The following is a 16,703-nucleotide window of genomic DNA, read 5'->3' on the forward strand; positions in this document are numbered from 1 at the left end:
GCCAAGCGGATAATTGAGTTGCAGTTTCAAAAACTAAAAATTAAATAGAACGTCAAAATAATGTGTTTTAAATACATGGGCTTCCCGCTGCTCCTGGTATTCAGCACTTTGGTAGGTGTACTTAAAAACTCTAGAAGTCTTCTAAAGGAATTGTCCTTTAGGGACTGGTACGAGCTGCGTTGGAAACTCGTCTGGAATTTATCACAAAAGTTGAAGGAGACTCTGAAACGCTGTTCGAATTCAACTTTCGACTTCTCGGACGTGAACACCTTCTAAACGGGACAATGGTTTTCCACGTCGACTTGGATAACAAATTCGAATTGTCAAACGAATTATTTGAACATCACGATGGAGCGTGGAGGCCCTCGACTATTGGCGTTTGTTATAAGGCCTGCGTATATTTGAGGACTATTTATGACAAGTATTTTTCGCTTTCTTCTATGGGTTCAAATTTTCCAAGTCGTACCTGTCCGGTCAAAAAGGGTGAATATTATGTAAGAAACGAAGGCGTGTCCGCCGATTCTTGGGCAAATTATGCCAAAACTGGTTTAAACAAGTTCATATTGAAGATAAAAAAGAATAACATAGTATATGGTGGATTTGAAGCTATTTTAGTTTTAACAGAGAAAGGCACCTAGCTTGCTTTTCAATTACCACACCAAAAAAAGAAAAAATTGTCATAGAAACTAAACTAAAATGTTATATGAAATGAGTAATACAATAATTCCACGAAAGTATCAAAATAAAACCCATGTGGTTAAAAAATAAAGGACTACAGTTTTGAGTTCATCTTTAAATTTCCTAATTTATAAGGACCTAACTATACTATGATAGTATTGGTATTAAGAAAATGAATAAATATTTAAATTGATGTTCAAATTCTAAAAATGTATAAATATGTTTTTTTTTTGGCTTAAATTGCGTTATGCTAAAAAAAAAACATATCAAAGAGAACCACAAGAACGTGTTAATTAAATTGGATTTCTTGTATTCTATTCTGCTTTCCGATTTTTCGCAATCGGCCTTGCGCTCTGCATTCCACCCATTATCCGGCCAAAATAAAATTAGCCATCAGATTAAATCAATATGCTGTTCTTTCTCTCAACATCCAGTTTTGCCGTTTTCAGCTGCCACGATCCCATTTTTTTTCTAGGTCATTAATGGAAAATATGCAAAGCACGCAGACAAATGGCTAAATAAATTATTTAATTCGAAGCGATTGTAGTGCGTCCGAATTATCCGCTATGTGGTGGCTATATGGACATATAGATATAGTTCTTTGTGCTGACTCTCTAAGGTCGTAGCCGAGTCGTTCGTTGACTGTTCTTCTTTTCTTGCTGGCGCCGCTGTTTATGACACTTCCCATCAGAGCACATATTTTTGGGTATTTAGATATACATTTTGGCATTAAATATAAACGGCATTTGGCCTTTACACGGCTCGTTGACAGCCAGAGATCAATGTTAGAGTGGAACTTGTGAGCCAGACGGGCCTTGCTGCTTGAACTTGCGACAAAGTGGAGCAATGACTCGGATTCTTTTGTAGCTGGTGTCTTTTGCATACGTATATTCTATACGTATATATATATATATATATATATATATATTTGTATATATATATATATATTTGTATATATATATATATATTTGTATATATATTTGTTATGCACTCTTTATTTTGTGAACTTCCGGCGAGACTTGTTTACGTCTAACTGGCCGAACGCGTAAACAAATGCACAGGTGAGTCGTATTTTTAGCCAGAACACGGCCTATTTCAATCGGATTGGATTGAATTGAATTGGATTGGTGGCGTCAGTGATGCGGGACTTCATCTGCCTGATTTGCGTTTGCTTGTAAATACATTTAATTGGCAGTCAGGCAGCTGAGTGCCTCGTTTATTATGAAAGAAACATGCAGATTTATTTCTAGCGTTTTCAACTGTCAAAGGCAAATGGACTGGGGTGGCAACTGGGTTTTTATTTCAAAAGATGGAGAAGTTTTGTGGCTAACCGCAAAACAATTAAATTTGATTGCCTTTTAAACCCTTTGTGGAAGGAACAGAGGAACGTGCGCCGCACACTCGACTTTTCTAATCCTCAACGGCAAGTTTTGTATCTAGGCACGTACGCTTCGCCACGCCTACTTTTCACTTCCAAAAACTCCCACTCACCCTCCCCATTTTCCATTTCCCATTTCCACCTGGCATTCATTCCTCGGACTCAGCTGAACTGTCATGAATTGTGGGGAATTTATTTTGCCACAAGGACTGCTGTTTGATGTTGTTTGTGGAGGCGTTCAGGGATTTGTTTTGGCCAAGGGAACACTGTTTATTTGCCTTCGATTTAACTTAAAGTCTCATTTCATTGAGGGAAATTTCGCATTGTTTAAAAGCGAAGATGCCTCAGCACATTGGTATGTAAAAATATTTATTTAAAGATTGCCACTTCCACTTGATGGCGTCATTTCAGCGCGTTTGAGCAAAAATTGTTGTGAGAGAGAGGACGTCAAATATAAATACGAAAATACAGGGAGCATGGAAATGGAATGCAGCACCCAAAAGTCGGCCATGAAAAGTTTTTCAGCCCGAAAAACGATATACAGGGAATGTGAAATGGCCTGAAAAGCCATGCGAAAGAGAGAGCATTTTTAAAGGTTTTAATTGGTAAATTGATTACTGCAAATAAGTCTGCAACTAACCAAGTTAAACGAATTTTTCCAGATTTTCACCTCTCGATTTTTAAGAGTGAAAATTCAGATCCTGAAGGCGTGGCCACATTAATATGCGAGCTTGCAGCTTCAAATAATATAACCTGCATGCAATTTGGGGCGAGTGCAGCAACGCAGCAGCCATAAATTTAATGCAAGACAAACAATATGACGTCTGAAAGGGGCGTGGCAGGCCGGTGCCAAGGGAAAAAAAATCTCATCAACGAGCTGCAGCTAAACGAGAAAAAATATTGAATGCAATTTTATTTGCCACACAAAGCGTTTGGCGCACTGCCGGGTGCATTATGGAAATGCATCATATTATTCCGCAGCTTCTGCTCCTGCTGCAGGATAACCTCCTGCAGGATAACCTGATGCGGAATGTGTGTGAGCGTGCGTGTAACTATGCTACTTACTGTCTGTTTGCATTGGGGACCACGACTGCCAGACGCACACATATGCACTGGTAACAAAATATCACAGCCATCCATAAAGGACATAGGTTCAAAAAATAATAAACGAAATATTTCCTACAACCTATACAAAATCGTTACATTATTCTTAATTTCCTGTGCTCTGTTATTAAATGTAAATGTTAAGCAGTTTGGAAATTAATATCAAATATCTCTTGTCTTAATTTATTAATATGGGATACTTAATGTACCGATGTTAAACGAAACACTTGATACGCTTAACTTAGCTTAAACAATGTAGAATTTGCCTGAATTAATTACATTTACTTTTTTTTGGATTATAAACGAAAGCACCTAATAATATTCTAGCTAAAATGCATAAGACTTAATAAAAAATACTATATCACCAACGTTTTTAGTTGCCATTAGCTTAATCATATTGATTGCAAATTCTGTTTTGTTGCTTTAATCTGTAAACTCTCTAACAGACTTAAGGTTTTACATTTTTTCTAGGTGTATTACTTAGAGCCACGTGGCCATAACAAGTAGATATAGGGAGCCAGAAAAAAAGAAGAAACAGGGAAATCTTACACATATTCCAACGCGGCCAGAGAACCGCGGGAATCGAGCCGGGCGCGACCTTAAGGGTGCTTCCCATTTTTCCCACCGAACTCGAGCCTTTTGCCAACCGCATGCAGCTTGATAAAAGACGCAGTCATGGTAACTCGAACCCAAACTCAAAGCCACCTGACACTAAATGAGTTAACGTGCAGGCATGTGGGCGCCATTCCACTTTCCACCTGCAAAAACCTCCTCCGATGTTTGTTTGTTTGGCTTTGCCTGTTTACGTGCAGTCATCCGAGACTCCGGCCCAGTCCCCGACTTTTCAGCTGATGCTGGAATCTGCTTCAATTGTTATTTGTCTGTCTCCGAAGGACCAGCTCCAGCTCCAGCTCCACATCTCTGTATCTCATCAAAATCCAGTTTAAGATTTTTGATTTAATTCCGCTTTTGTTTGTCAAGTTGGTTACTGCTCATGCAATGTGTATCTAGAATCTAGAGCTAAGATTCGCCCAGGCAAATTTGCTTAAGCCCGTCAAAAGGCTGGCTCTGCCGGAGACATATGAACATGTGAAGGATCCACTTGGACCGTCTAGCATTTGCTTGGATCTCAGTTGAAGAGGACGTCTTATTAAAAGATTGTCCAATCCAAAGCCTTAAACTGCAAGTCGAAAATTTAATACATTTCAAAAATAATAATAAAAGGATAACCTATTAGGCCTTACCTACGTTGCTTGCATTTTGCAACCAAAACGAAAACAAATTTGATAAAAGTTAGCCAATCAAATGCAATGAACTAACACAATAGATGTAATAAAAACTTTCCACTGCACAGAAAGAATTTTGTATATATCTAAATTGTTATATACATATGAAAGTCACATATTGCCCATCGTAATTCTAGCTTAATTAATAATACATTTAAGTTCAAAAATAAAAAAATATGCGCAATATGAATATCTAAAAGGTGGATTGTCAAGAAACTAAATATATCTATTACTTTATACAGCATCGTTTTTTTCGTCACTGTAGAAATAAAATATTACCTTAACCAGAATTTATGTTATTAAATTATATTGAAAACGACAGGTAGGCAATGTCAATCGTATTGCTGGCAGAACTGGAATTTACCAAATCAAATTAAGCACGCTGCAGCACGTAAACATCCGCAAATTGCAGCAGTTTGTGGCCAGAAAAGAGCCCCAACGAAGAGTAAGTGGCAAAACAATAGTTGTGTAGCTGGCACAGCACAAATCAAATCACAACCAATTAGTTGTAATTCAATTGCCGACAGTCGCCGTCTGAATCGTTCTGTCCCCTTCCCTGTCCACTATCCACTGTCCACTGTCCGATGTCCGCTGTCCACCTTCCACATGTTTGGGTCCTAATCCCCTTAGGGAACCTGGCGAAAACTTGTTGATACTGCAGCCTTCGACCCCTCGCTCGCCATTCATATATAAATATAACACATACGTTAAAGTACATGGATCCAACGCAAGTTGTAGGGACAACCTCCAGGTGTATCTATATCTATGCGCTGGCTGACAAATATTTGACGTTTTAGTCTAATTAAATTAGCCACAACGCCGCTCGGCCCTCGGGAAAGGTATAAATTTCAGAGCGTTAGTCGCAGCGGGTAAATTTCGCAGGTGCCACACGTTTGCGGTGCGTCGCGCATTGAAAATCGGCGGTATTTGCCCAAAAAAAAAAAGAAAACTAAAACCGAAAAAATATTAAAAAATAAAACACAACAATACAACAACATTGTACAGGAATATGTTACTCGCTCGTTCGGTGCCTTAACGTATTGTCATAAAATTATATACACACACAATTCATATTCTTAGTCCCTCACCTAAGCCGGTCACATGAAATTTCAACGTCCATTGTGCCAGCGAGTTGAACAATTGCACACGTTTTTATGTGCCGGAATGCAAGAAGTACGTATCCGTACGGTTATAAGTGGCTTAAGTGCAGTCCGTGAGCCAGCTGAATAATGTAGTTATATCCTTCATTCATTGTGCTCCAGCTCCAGGCCCAGCTGCCTTGATTGTAAACTTGGCAACTGTGTGTGAGACGGGTTTTGTGGCCTGGTCTGTGACCACTCTGGTTCTCGTTTAAACTTGACTGCCATCGCGATAAGCTCTTGGTTTTTATGAACTCCATAAACTATTTCAAATTCGTTGAAGTTTTAATGAACTCTAGTTCTCTAGTGACAGAATTATGATACTTCGATCGCCTTTTAAGTAAGAAAATCAGGAAGTGAAACCAATGTAATACAATTCAATTGGATACAAATACATTAAGGTTAAGGTTATGACACCGTTAAATGTGGTAAATCCACAAACTAAGCGTTTTGTTTGTTGAAAGTATTTCGATATTACTGGGAAAACAGGATATTTTCCAGTGTATTTCCTTCGGTTGAACCGCTATAAATCCATTTATAAACGCTTCCCATGAAACGGCAGATAAAACCGAATTTATTGTGACATTTTTATGTCCGTCCGTGTATTTACCTGTCCTCCGCACTTATATTTCTATTAAGTTAATTAAACAATGCACCATCGGCAGGCCACTGTGGCGGTCCGAATAACCTTTTGTCCGGAGCGGAAGTATTACTTTTTTTTTGGAATAACTCCCATGATGGGTCGCTATTTTTTCTTGCCGCATATGCAAAGCACTTGCATTTTTTATGACCAGCCCGAACACTTTTAAATGCATCTGCAACATCCGCATTTAAAGCAAAAGCATGTAGACAGGATGCATTTTTTCATTGCGGATTACAGATTGGTGGTGCCGGTGCCGAAAAAAAAAGCTTCTTAAATATTCATTTTGCCATTGTTCACACATGCGGCGAGGAGCAGCGGAAAATAAAAATAATTGTAGCCGCTCTAGAGCGAAAAGAAATGCTGAATATTATTTCTAATGGGAAAGCGATTGGCGGTGATGTATACAATCAATCGAGAGCCGCAAATATTAATACAAATTGCAGCTGGCCGTGGCTAATAAGGCAAATGCAAGTGAAAATGCAAATCAAAACAGAAAAAGTGATTGAACAATAAGTGGTGAAATAAGTGCTCTCGAAAATATCATTAGTGTGGCCTTTGAATTTCGTGCGAAAAGTCAGGAAACACAATTCCTAATCAACTCACGAAATTTTCAAACTTAAATCTTTCCCAGTCAGTTGGCACTTAAAAAAGGCTTTGCCAGCTTGGCCAAAAGTAAAAAAAATAAAACATTATAAACAGATTAAATATAAACTTTTTGGACGCTACGGGAAACCAGAGACCAGAATCCATAAACCAAGCCGAAAACCAGCAGACACACACAGAATACAGACTCAGTTGGACATAACTATAAACTATAAAAGCAAAATCAACTTGAAAGTTGCATTTGGCCCGGCTTAGCATTGGACTTTTTCGGCTTAGCCATTGTGTATATATAAATATATGTAGCTATATGTAAATATCGTGCAGCTTTCAATGCGTTTGTGCTAAGCCCTGCGACATGGAGCCGGAGTTTTGAATTTTGAGCTCCAAACTGTGAACTCTGAACCCTGAAACCTGGACGTAGTGCATGGTGCACAGTACATGGAATATTAATTACTCTCGGCTTTGTGTTTAGTGAAGTGTTTAGTTCCCAGAATGGGCCGCAAAAAGAAGCTGCCAGCGGGCGTAAGTAGAAACCCAGAGTCGATCGAAATAAGAACGAATCACCTCTTAAAGCTGCCAGCATTAGCTTAAACGATGCTCACCTTAAACGCTGTCCTGCCATTTAAATGGAAGCCAGACAATCAGCCCAGCATCCCCCACTTTGCACTTAATTTTCTTGTGTGTTTATTTTTTATTTATTTGCAATTCCGCAAACACGATTTCCCCGCCACATACATATAGGTACATGCCTGTGTGCTACCCGTACTCAACTGTTTCACCAGTCTCACCTGTTTTAAATATGCCAGGTATCGTCTGGCGGCAACGACTCCTCCGCCCCCAAATCGGTGGGCGGGTGCTGTGTGCCGCTGGGATTGCCGCAACCTTTGCTCCTCGAGGAGAAGAAGTTCCTGCTGGCAGTCGAGCGGGGCGATATGCCGAATGTGCGCAGGTGAGTAGCGCTTTTTACGCCTCCGGTGCCGATTAGGTGGGGGCAATATCAGATCCCTAACGGGAAAGATACACCCAGAGAAAAAACATGGCAAATCAAAATATTACTCTTATATTTTTAATTTTTTATTCAAATCTACAATTTTTTATTGGATAAACCAAGAAATTTAGAATTAGAATTCAGTCCCGAAACTCGCTTTTTGGGTATTAAGATATATTTATTACGGAATTTATTAGGAATAAACAAAAGTATTGTTAATTCAAATTCCATTCAAAAATGTGAAAAAATAAAAATAATAATGATAGGCTTTACGCGCATAACAGAAATCTTTGCGATCTACAATTACCAAGCCATAGAGCTTTTTATACTTAATTGATTATTTACGAATTGTATGAGTATAAAAAAGTTTGTCCAAAAGGGTTTTGTTTTTTTTTTATATAATAACTTTTAAGTTATATTTTGTTGTATATTCCCTTACAAAATATAAAACAATATTAATGAATTTATACCAAGTGTAAAAAACATTTATTTAGATTTCTGTTAGTGTACTTGTTTCCTCTTTTAATCCACTACTCCACGGTTTTTACGGGGTATCATGAGTTCCATTGGGGAAACACAGGTGTTGACTGGGTTGTGCTGCCTCCCAGGTAGCGTAAATCCCTTTGGGAGCTACCTTCGGATGTTTGGATGTTTGGGTGAGGTGCCAGTGGTGCCAGTGGTGGTGGTTTCAATTATTTGCACAGTCTACAGTCAACAGCCCACCAACGCCTGCGGGCCTCAAATGGTTAGCTAACTCGTGTATTCTACATGCCACTTAATAAGCAATACAAGGACTCCAACGCAGATACTTTACGCTCGTTTACGGCTTTACTTTAAATATGTACAATTAATTTCGTTTGCTGGCAATGAATATGAGAAAAGGCACATGTTCTCTCTCACTTTCCCTTTAAAATTAGATTTAAATTAAATCAGGAGTGGCTAATTTGTATGAATCGAAAACACTACCCAAATTTAGACATGCCTGGATGTCGTTTATGAACAATTCTTTATTGTTTTCATTGGTTTGGCGAGATGATAACAACAAGCAAATGTGTGGTGTTGGGTGTCCTTGTTTCTGTTTCTGTTGCTTGGAGGCATGCATGGTGTCGCCACAAACTGGCATCTTATGTGGATTGTGGTGCTGGTGATCCGAATCCTAATACTGGATCTAAGTGATTCTACCTGGGAGTACGAGGACGGGCGATGCGATGTGGGTGGATATGTGACGTCGATGGCGATGGTGATGGCTTTGGTGATCTGGGGACACTTAAAATTGGATAAAGCGGTACGGGTTGTAGCTTTTCATCTCGTCCAGGGTGTAGCGGTATCGGATGCCCTTCGAGGGCTCCTCCTCGGAGCCATTGGAGTCGCCCTCCTCCTCGTCGTGGATCTCGTTGAGTCGCTCCACCCGGATGCCCTTCATCTGGCAGGCGCGGCGATACAGCTGCTCCTCGCGATCCATGTAGAACTGGCAGGACAGGGCGTGGTGCGGAATGGACGGCGGATGGGCCATCGGATGGGCCCCGAATGGAGCACCACCTGGGGCGCCAAAGGCCGCCGGGGCGAACCAGTTGTTGGCCAGTCCGCCACCGGCCACCAGCTTCACCGTTTGGGTCTCTGTGGGATTGTGGGATTGTGTTATTGTGGGATTGGGTAACAGTTGCAAGTAGTTCTATGGCCCACTAACCCTTAGACTTACCCTTGTTCTTCTGGGCCATCTTGATGACCAGGCCTTGACCCTCGGCGGCTTCCATTTGGTATCGATTTTGAAGAATCCTTGGAGGGCTTACGAATAATTTAATCGCCTAATGTACAATTCGTACAATTTGTAATTTTGTACAACAATTTGTGTTGACGAACGATCGTAAAATGAGAGATTTATGCCCTTAGTGCCTGGCAGATGACAACAAATTGTGACAGTTCAACGCCAGGGTAACTAGATTTCGATTTATTTATTCGCCCAGTATCAGTGTTGGAAAAAAGTACATTACTGAACTCGGGGTTTCTCCACCTTATTCTTGCTTTTTTGCCAGCTGGGCAAACAGAATCGATATGAGTTCCTTTTTTTGGCACCCGATTGATTGGCAAAGTTTTTTGTTGGCCGCGGCCGCGATGTAATTAGAAACTTTGGCTCCAACTTTTGACTTGACAGAGGAAATGGGAAGGGAAAAAGGGAGGTCCACCCCAAAAATAACGAAAAGAAAAGTTATGGCGAAGCTCGCTCCAATTAGCAGCAATGCTCACGCCCCTTTAATAAGTAAATTCCAATAATTGCAGGATCCTGCAGAAGGCGCTGCGCCATCAGCACATCAACATCAACTGCATGGACCCCTTGGGCCGGCGAGCCCTCACCCTGGCGATAGACAACGAGAACCTGGAGATGGTCGAGCTGCTCGTCGTCATGGGGGTGGAGACCAAGGACGCCCTGCTGCACGCCATCAATGCGGAGTTCGTCGAGGCCGTGGAGCTGCTGCTCGAGCACGAGGAGCTCATCTACAAGGAGGGCGAGCAATACGTAAGTCACTCCGCAGGCACTTAAAGAAATTATGCGCCACTGGATGTCAAATTTAGTAGGCAGTACGAAAATACAGTCATTCTATAAGGAACCGAACAAAATCGTTCCTTAAGACTTTTATTTTTAGGAGACTATAGTCATAGAATAGAGTCATTATATAGGGAACCAAACAAAATCGTTCTTCTATCTACACTGACGTTCATTTTAAAACATCAAAAATGTGTAGTTATTAAACAATTCAATAACTAAAAATAAAAAATAAAATAAACTTATTAATTTATCGGTTTATCCTACAAAGTGGGTAGAAAACAGACAAATTAAAAATAAAATACCACTAACCTTTTTAAAATAAAATTCTTTAATAATAATTATTTTCGGTGCCTGCTTTTTATTCATTTAAATTTAGTTAAAACTGGCAATTAAAACATGAGTAAAGGAAAAAATAAATGTGTTTTCAACAAAAAATGTACATCCTTAAAAATTCTAAAAACAAAATTCCAACTTTCGATTACTTGGTTTAATATATCACCATTGTGATCAGTAAAAATCACAACCCGATTAAATTCCGTAGACATTGTTTTCGACAATGTCGTTGAAACTAAAAAATGTTTTAACTAGGAAGGCAGCAATTTTTCTCTCTGTGTATCCTTTGTTTTGTCTGCTGTGCTCAGCTAATTTGTGGCCCACATTGTCGTCTGTGGGCGGTTTAGGCCCGGTAAGTGGAAGCTAACACGATTTTAATCAGTTTCCGTGTGAGGGGCGCTGGGTGTTTGGATTGCTCGAAAGGGTCCCATCCCGTCGGGATCATCTTCGCCATTGGGCACGTACTCGCAGCATCTCAACTCTCGAGCGATTGGGAGTGTGCGATAAGCGGCCAACGACCAAGAACCCCCTCCGATGCACCCACTCCTTCAGGACTTTGAGGACGTTCAGGACATCTAGTACCTCCCCGGTATAAGGCTTTCGCTTATTGCGAATAAAGTCGTCTGGGCCTCCGTCGGGCTCATATTTATGCACACAGGCACGCTTCATTAGGCAGCCATTGGGCGCTGTTGGAGCGTGAAAATTACTATTGTAGCGCATATGCAATAAAACGTTTAACAGGCTTAATAACATCCACAAGCGATGGAGACAACGCACTTGGTTTGGGACTCTGAACAGTTGCTGGAATGTTTTCGGGTCAATTTTGGAGGAAGTCGGCCACCGAGATTGATAAACCTTAGAGTGGTCTAGAAAGCAAATGAGAAAAATATGAAGAATGCTATCTGAATAGGTCGAAATTTATTTTCAGGACCACGTAAATTTTTAAACCAATTTAAGATAAATAAATAATGCATTTATTAAATCATAATTAAAAACTATTAGACTCCCGTTAGTCAGCTAACCAATTTCAAAGTAATAAAAATCTCCCCTGGATATAAGGTGGTTTAAGGTGGCGTTATCTTACCGGGAAATATTAATGAATACTCTTAACTCCAAAAATAATGTATAGATTGGAAAATCTCTTGTATGAGTGGATATATATTGACCGAACAAACTTTAAAGCTGAAATAAAAAATTATCACGTTATTGCCATAATTCCTATTTCATAGCCCCTGCATGAATGCGTTTATTGAATGTAATTGGATTCCTTAGCCTATAAGTAGGAGTGCTACGCTTAATTTATATAATATTTATGTTTATAATTAATATTTAATTTAAAATTTCTTACCCCAGAGTTGGCAAAAGGTGGACATCAACACGGCGATGTTTGCGCCGGATATCACACCTTTAATGCTGGCCGCCCACAAGAATAACTTTGAGATACTGCGGATTTTGTTGGATCGCGGAGCAGCGGTGCCCGTGCCACATGACATACGGTTAGTTGAAAAGAGATACATAATATATACCCCATTATTTAATGCTGATATACATTAGTATAAATCTCGGCAGTTGCGGCTGTGAGGAGTGCGTCCGCTTGACGACGGAGGACTCCTTGAGGCACTCGCTGTCCAGGGTGAACATCTACCGGGCGCTGTGCAGTCCCTCGCTGATCTGCCTCACCTCCAACGACCCCATACTCACCGCCTTCCAGTTGTCCTGGGAACTGAGGAACCTGGCCCTCACCGAGCAGGAGTGCAAGTCGGAGTACATGGACCTGCGACGGCAGTGCCAGAAGTTCGCCGTCGATCTGCTGGACCAGACCCGCACCTCCAACGAGCTGGCCATCATCCTGAACTACGATCCGCAGATGTCGAGCTACGAGCCGGGCGACCGGATGAGTTTGACCCGCCTGGTGCAGGCCATTTCCTACAAGCAGAAGAAGGTATTTTCGGGATGGGCCTCCGTCAGTTGAAATCCCGCCTGCTAAAATTCCTCCATTTCGCTCCCGCAGTTCGTGGCGCATTCGAATATCCAGCAATTACTGTCCTCGATTTGGTATGACGGCCTCCCCGGATTCCGGCGCAAGAGCATCGTGGACAAAGTCATCTGCATCGGCCAGGTAGCCGTGCTCTTCCCGCTCTACTGCCTCATCTACATGTGCGCCCCGAATTGCCGGACGGGCCAATTGATGCGAAAGCCCTTTATGAAATTCCTGATCCATGCCTCCTCCTATTTGTTCTTCCTGTGTGAGTATGTCGAGTGCGGTGGTGCACGGAGTAAACAGAATGTGCTGAGTTTCAGGCAGATTCGGTAGCTGGGTACTCTTAAATGCTCCTTTATTTGTTAGTACTTGCAATCAATTCGTTTTAACGATATTCAATTTATATTTTAGTATGACTAAAAAAATGCCAAAAGAGCCTAAGCTTCACATTATATTTCGTTTAATAACTAAATCAGATAACTTAAAAAAGATGATATTAAATATTTAAAATATACTCCACAACCTATCAAAAACCTTTTATATAATTTTTCTTTACTAAACTATAGCCATTACAATCCCTATTTGCAATCGAAATTCAAGCTCTAAGCAAAGGACATATGTGGCAGAATAAAATTAAGCTTTTGGCGGCTTATGCCAAGAATTATTTGATATGATTCGTCGCGTACAACTTTAAGGGCAGCAGGGATCGGTTCTTTTGTGACAACATCCCGAGCTGTGGACTCATTGTTATTTGCTTTGCAGTCATCTTGATTCTGGTGTCGCAGCGGGCGGACGATGACTTTGTGCGCATCTTGGGAACGGCCAGGATGAAGAAGGAGTTGGCGGAGCAGGAGCTGCGTCAGCGGGGCCAGGCGCCCAGCAAACTGGAGCTCATTGTGGTGCTCTACGTGGTCGGCTTCGTGTGGGAGGAGGTGCAGGAGATATTTGCCGTGGGCATGAAGAGCTATTTGCGTAACATGTGGAACTTCATCGACTTCCTGCGCAACAGTCTCTACGTGAGTGTGATGTGTTTGAGGTGAGTTGGGCAGGCCCTTCGGTGACGTCATGGTAATCTCCTGTTCATTTCCGGCCTCCAGAGCCTTTGCCTACATCCAACAGACCACGGAAATAGCCAGGGATCCGCAGATGGCGTATATACCGCGCGAAAAGTGGCACGACTTCGATCCCCAGCTCATTGCCGAAGGACTCTTTGCGGCGGCCAATGTCTTCTCGGCCTTGAAGCTGGTCCACCTGTTCAGCATCAATCCGCATTTGGGTCCGCTGCAGATCTCCCTCGGACGCATGGTCATCGACATTGTGAAGTTCTTCTTCATCTACACGTTGGTTCTGTTCGCCTTCGCCTGCGGCCTCAACCAGCTGCTGTGGTACTTTGCCGCCCTGGAGAAGAGCAAGTGCTATGTGCTGCCGGGCGGCGAGGCGGACTGGGGCTCCCACGGCGACTCCTGCATGAAATGGCGCCGCTTTGGCAAGTAAGTCCAGTCAGCAGGCCAATTATCCTGCGGTCAGTTATCCTGCCAATTATCCTGCCCACTCATGGCATCCTGCTAACTCAATGTCCTTCCTTGGCCCACGCAGCCTGTTCGAGTCCTCGCAGTCGCTGTTCTGGGCCAGCTTCGGCATGGTGGGTCTGGATGACTTCGAGCTCAGCGGCATCAAGTCGTATACGCGATTCTGGGGACTGCTCATGTTCGGCTCGTACAGCGTCATCAATGTGATTGTGCTGCTCAACCTGCTCATCGCCATGATGTCCAATTCGTATGCCATGATTGATGTGAGTCGCGTCTTTTTCTCTACCCACTTCAAGGGGTTATGTTAAGGTAAGCTTCGTTGTTTTTGCAGGAGCACTCGGACACCGAATGGAAGTTCGCCCGCACCAAGCTGTGGATGAGCTACTTCGAGGACAGCGCCACCCTGCCGCCGCCTTTCAACGTCCTGCCCTCCGTCAAGTGGCTCATCAGGGTGTTCCGCAAGTCCAGCAAGACCATCGATCGCCAGCGCTCCAAGGTGAGTCTTGAAGGCCTTTTTTATGATTGACTGATTTTAATTTGGGGACAATTTTAATTAATTGCATGACAAGCTATTTCACTTTTTAAGTTGATTTAATTTTTTATATATGAAAAAAAGAACGCGTTTGCTATTTAGCAGTGCTATTTGTTTTGTTGTAAAAGTATTCTATGACAATCATAGTAATAAAAACAATAGCAATAAAGACAATAGATATAGTCAAGTCTGTTCAAGTGTGTTCATATTAAAAAATTAACAATAAACGGACTTAAACGAACCACTTTTCCATTCAAGCAGAAGCGACAGGAGCAGGAGCAGTTCAGCAAGTATGACAACATAATGCGCTCCTTGGTCTGGCGATATGTGGCCGCCATGCACCGCAAGTTCGAGGACAACCCCGTGTCGGAGGACGACATTAATGAGGTGAAGAGCGACATCAACACGATGCGTTACGAAATGCTCGAGATATTCGAGAACAGCGGCATGGATGTCTCCTCGGCCAACAAAAAGGAGCGGCGTGAGTGCAGCTTTATCCACTCAAATAGCTATGAGATTCTTAAAATCCAAGCCTTTTTTAGAGCGACGACCAAGGCGAATAAAAGTGTGGGAACGACGGCTGATGAAGGGCTTCCAGGTGGCGCCGATGCAAAGTAGCTGCGAACTGGATGCCTTTGCGAATGTCAACGGGCAGGGGGAAATGCGGGAGGTTAAGGTGGAGGCCATGCCCTCGAAGCCGGACAAGGAGACGGCCAGGGAGCGTTTCCAGCGGGTTGCCCGAACCGTGCTCCTCCAGTCCACGGCCCACAAGTGGAACATGGTGCTCCGGGCCGCCCAGGACTCCCAGATTGGCCGCTGCACCAAGAACGAGCGTCAGAGCCTACACAATCTGGGCCGGGCCATCGAGGAAGCCAAGAGGTGGGGTTATACAATCAAGGCTAAGATCCCATTTAAAAATGTAACCCCTCTTACAGGCTAATAATGCTCAATCCGGGCTGCTCCTCCGGTCGTGAGTCGCCCATTCGCATTGAGTTCGAGGACGAGAAGACGAGCACCTTGCTGGAGCTGCTCAACCAAATCAGTGCCGAGATCAGTGATAGCGAAAGGCCCAAGGTCAAGCCCGTCTGGCGGCCACCGCTGAAGTCCGTGCCTGCCCGGGCCATGGCGGCCAATAATGTGAGATCCCTCACAGCTCCCGAGCTGAAGATTGGCCGGAAGTCCTCACTAGCACTAACTCCAGTTGGCACTCCTGGACACAGTGCACTGAGAAGTCGGGAGCTACAGCTGTGCCCCAGCAAACTCATAACTGCTCCGCCCAAGAAATCAGCACCCTCAGCGCCAGTTGCTGCTCCAGCCTCAACCTTCAAGGGATCCACCCAAAAACCCTTCATCCGCAGCTCAGATGGTGTGCCAACCGGCAGTTCCAACTTCGACATCCACGTGGTCGATCTGGACGAGAAGCGCGGGGATAATGTTTCCGACATCAGCTCCATTGCCAGCACGAGTCCCCAGCGATTAAAGCATCCAAACTGAATGTGATTGTGGCATGGTCACAGGTGATAAATGGGTCCACTTGATGCCTTCCAAATAGCCATACTATTGTATCTAACTATTAACAAGGAATAAATTATTTAGACAAATAAGCTTCGAGTTTCGAGCTTCAGCTTAACTTATGGGAATCTAATTTCCAAATGTGCCCCAACCATCCCAATCCACCATTTACATAGACAGCCATACCCATGACGGACCCTCCTCCGGGTCTTAACTTTCTTTCCGGTGAAAGCGTGCGTGAACTCCTGAGCCGCAAGCATCAAAGGCAATTGAGACACAAACATAAACAAGTCGCCGGATAAACGCTGCTTTTAGGGGCCAAAAAGAGAAAGAATTATAAATTCAATTTGATGTCATATCAATTGATTTTGGGCACATCTTTTTGCTCCAATGCTGCTGACAATTCCCATAGCATCGGAGGGATCTGCTACATAAATACAGATGCGGTCAAA

The 16,703-nt window shown here is 42.7% G+C and overlaps 3 protein-coding genes across 8 annotated transcripts; 2 read left to right on the forward strand and 1 right to left on the reverse strand.

Moving 5' to 3' along the window:
* On the forward strand, positions 1 to 647 carry LOC128256528 (uncharacterized). The gene is made up of 2 exons (XM_052986947.1): positions 1 to 111; positions 162 to 647. Exons 1-2 carry the CDS (start codon positions 61 to 63, stop codon positions 636 to 638), a joined length of 528 nt encoding a protein of 175 aa, XP_052842907.1. The 5' UTR covers positions 1 to 60; the 3' UTR covers positions 639 to 647.
* Positions 648 to 5,306: 4,659 nt separating this feature from the next.
* LOC128256523 (transient-receptor-potential-like protein) lies at positions 5,307 to 16,337 on the forward strand. Of its 6 annotated transcripts, none has more exons than XM_052986936.1 (14): positions 5,307 to 5,619; positions 6,860 to 7,353; positions 7,638 to 7,780; positions 10,097 to 10,334; positions 12,051 to 12,193; positions 12,267 to 12,639; positions 12,709 to 12,943; positions 13,441 to 13,714; positions 13,776 to 14,168; positions 14,275 to 14,470; positions 14,539 to 14,703; positions 15,001 to 15,220; positions 15,282 to 15,618; positions 15,675 to 16,337. In XM_052986936.1, exons 2-14 carry the CDS (start codon positions 7,324 to 7,326, stop codon positions 16,231 to 16,233), a joined length of 3,306 nt encoding a protein of 1,101 aa, XP_052842896.1. In that variant the 5' UTR covers positions 5,307 to 5,619; positions 6,860 to 7,323; the 3' UTR covers positions 16,234 to 16,337. The 6 variants fall into 6 exon arrangements, with proteins under 6 accessions (XP_052842896.1, XP_052842898.1, XP_052842897.1 ...); XM_052986938.1 differs by having other exon boundaries at positions 6,965 to 7,353; XM_052986937.1 differs by having other exon boundaries at positions 7,156 to 7,353.
* On the reverse strand, positions 8,809 to 9,725 carry LOC128256524 (uncharacterized). The gene is made up of 2 exons (XM_052986943.1): positions 9,519 to 9,725; positions 8,809 to 9,436 (listed from the first exon to the last, which is right to left on the reverse strand). Exons 1-2 carry the CDS (start codon positions 9,571 to 9,573, stop codon positions 9,087 to 9,089), a joined length of 405 nt encoding a protein of 134 aa, XP_052842903.1. The 5' UTR covers positions 9,574 to 9,725; the 3' UTR covers positions 8,809 to 9,086.
* Positions 16,338 to 16,703: the final 366 nt, after the last annotated feature.

This window comes from Drosophila gunungcola (genome assembly GCF_025200985.1).
Source record: "Drosophila gunungcola strain Sukarami chromosome 2R unlocalized genomic scaffold, Dgunungcola_SK_2 000020F, whole genome shotgun sequence".
In the NCBI taxonomy this organism is placed as follows: Eukaryota; Metazoa; Arthropoda; class Insecta; order Diptera; family Drosophilidae; genus Drosophila; species Drosophila gunungcola.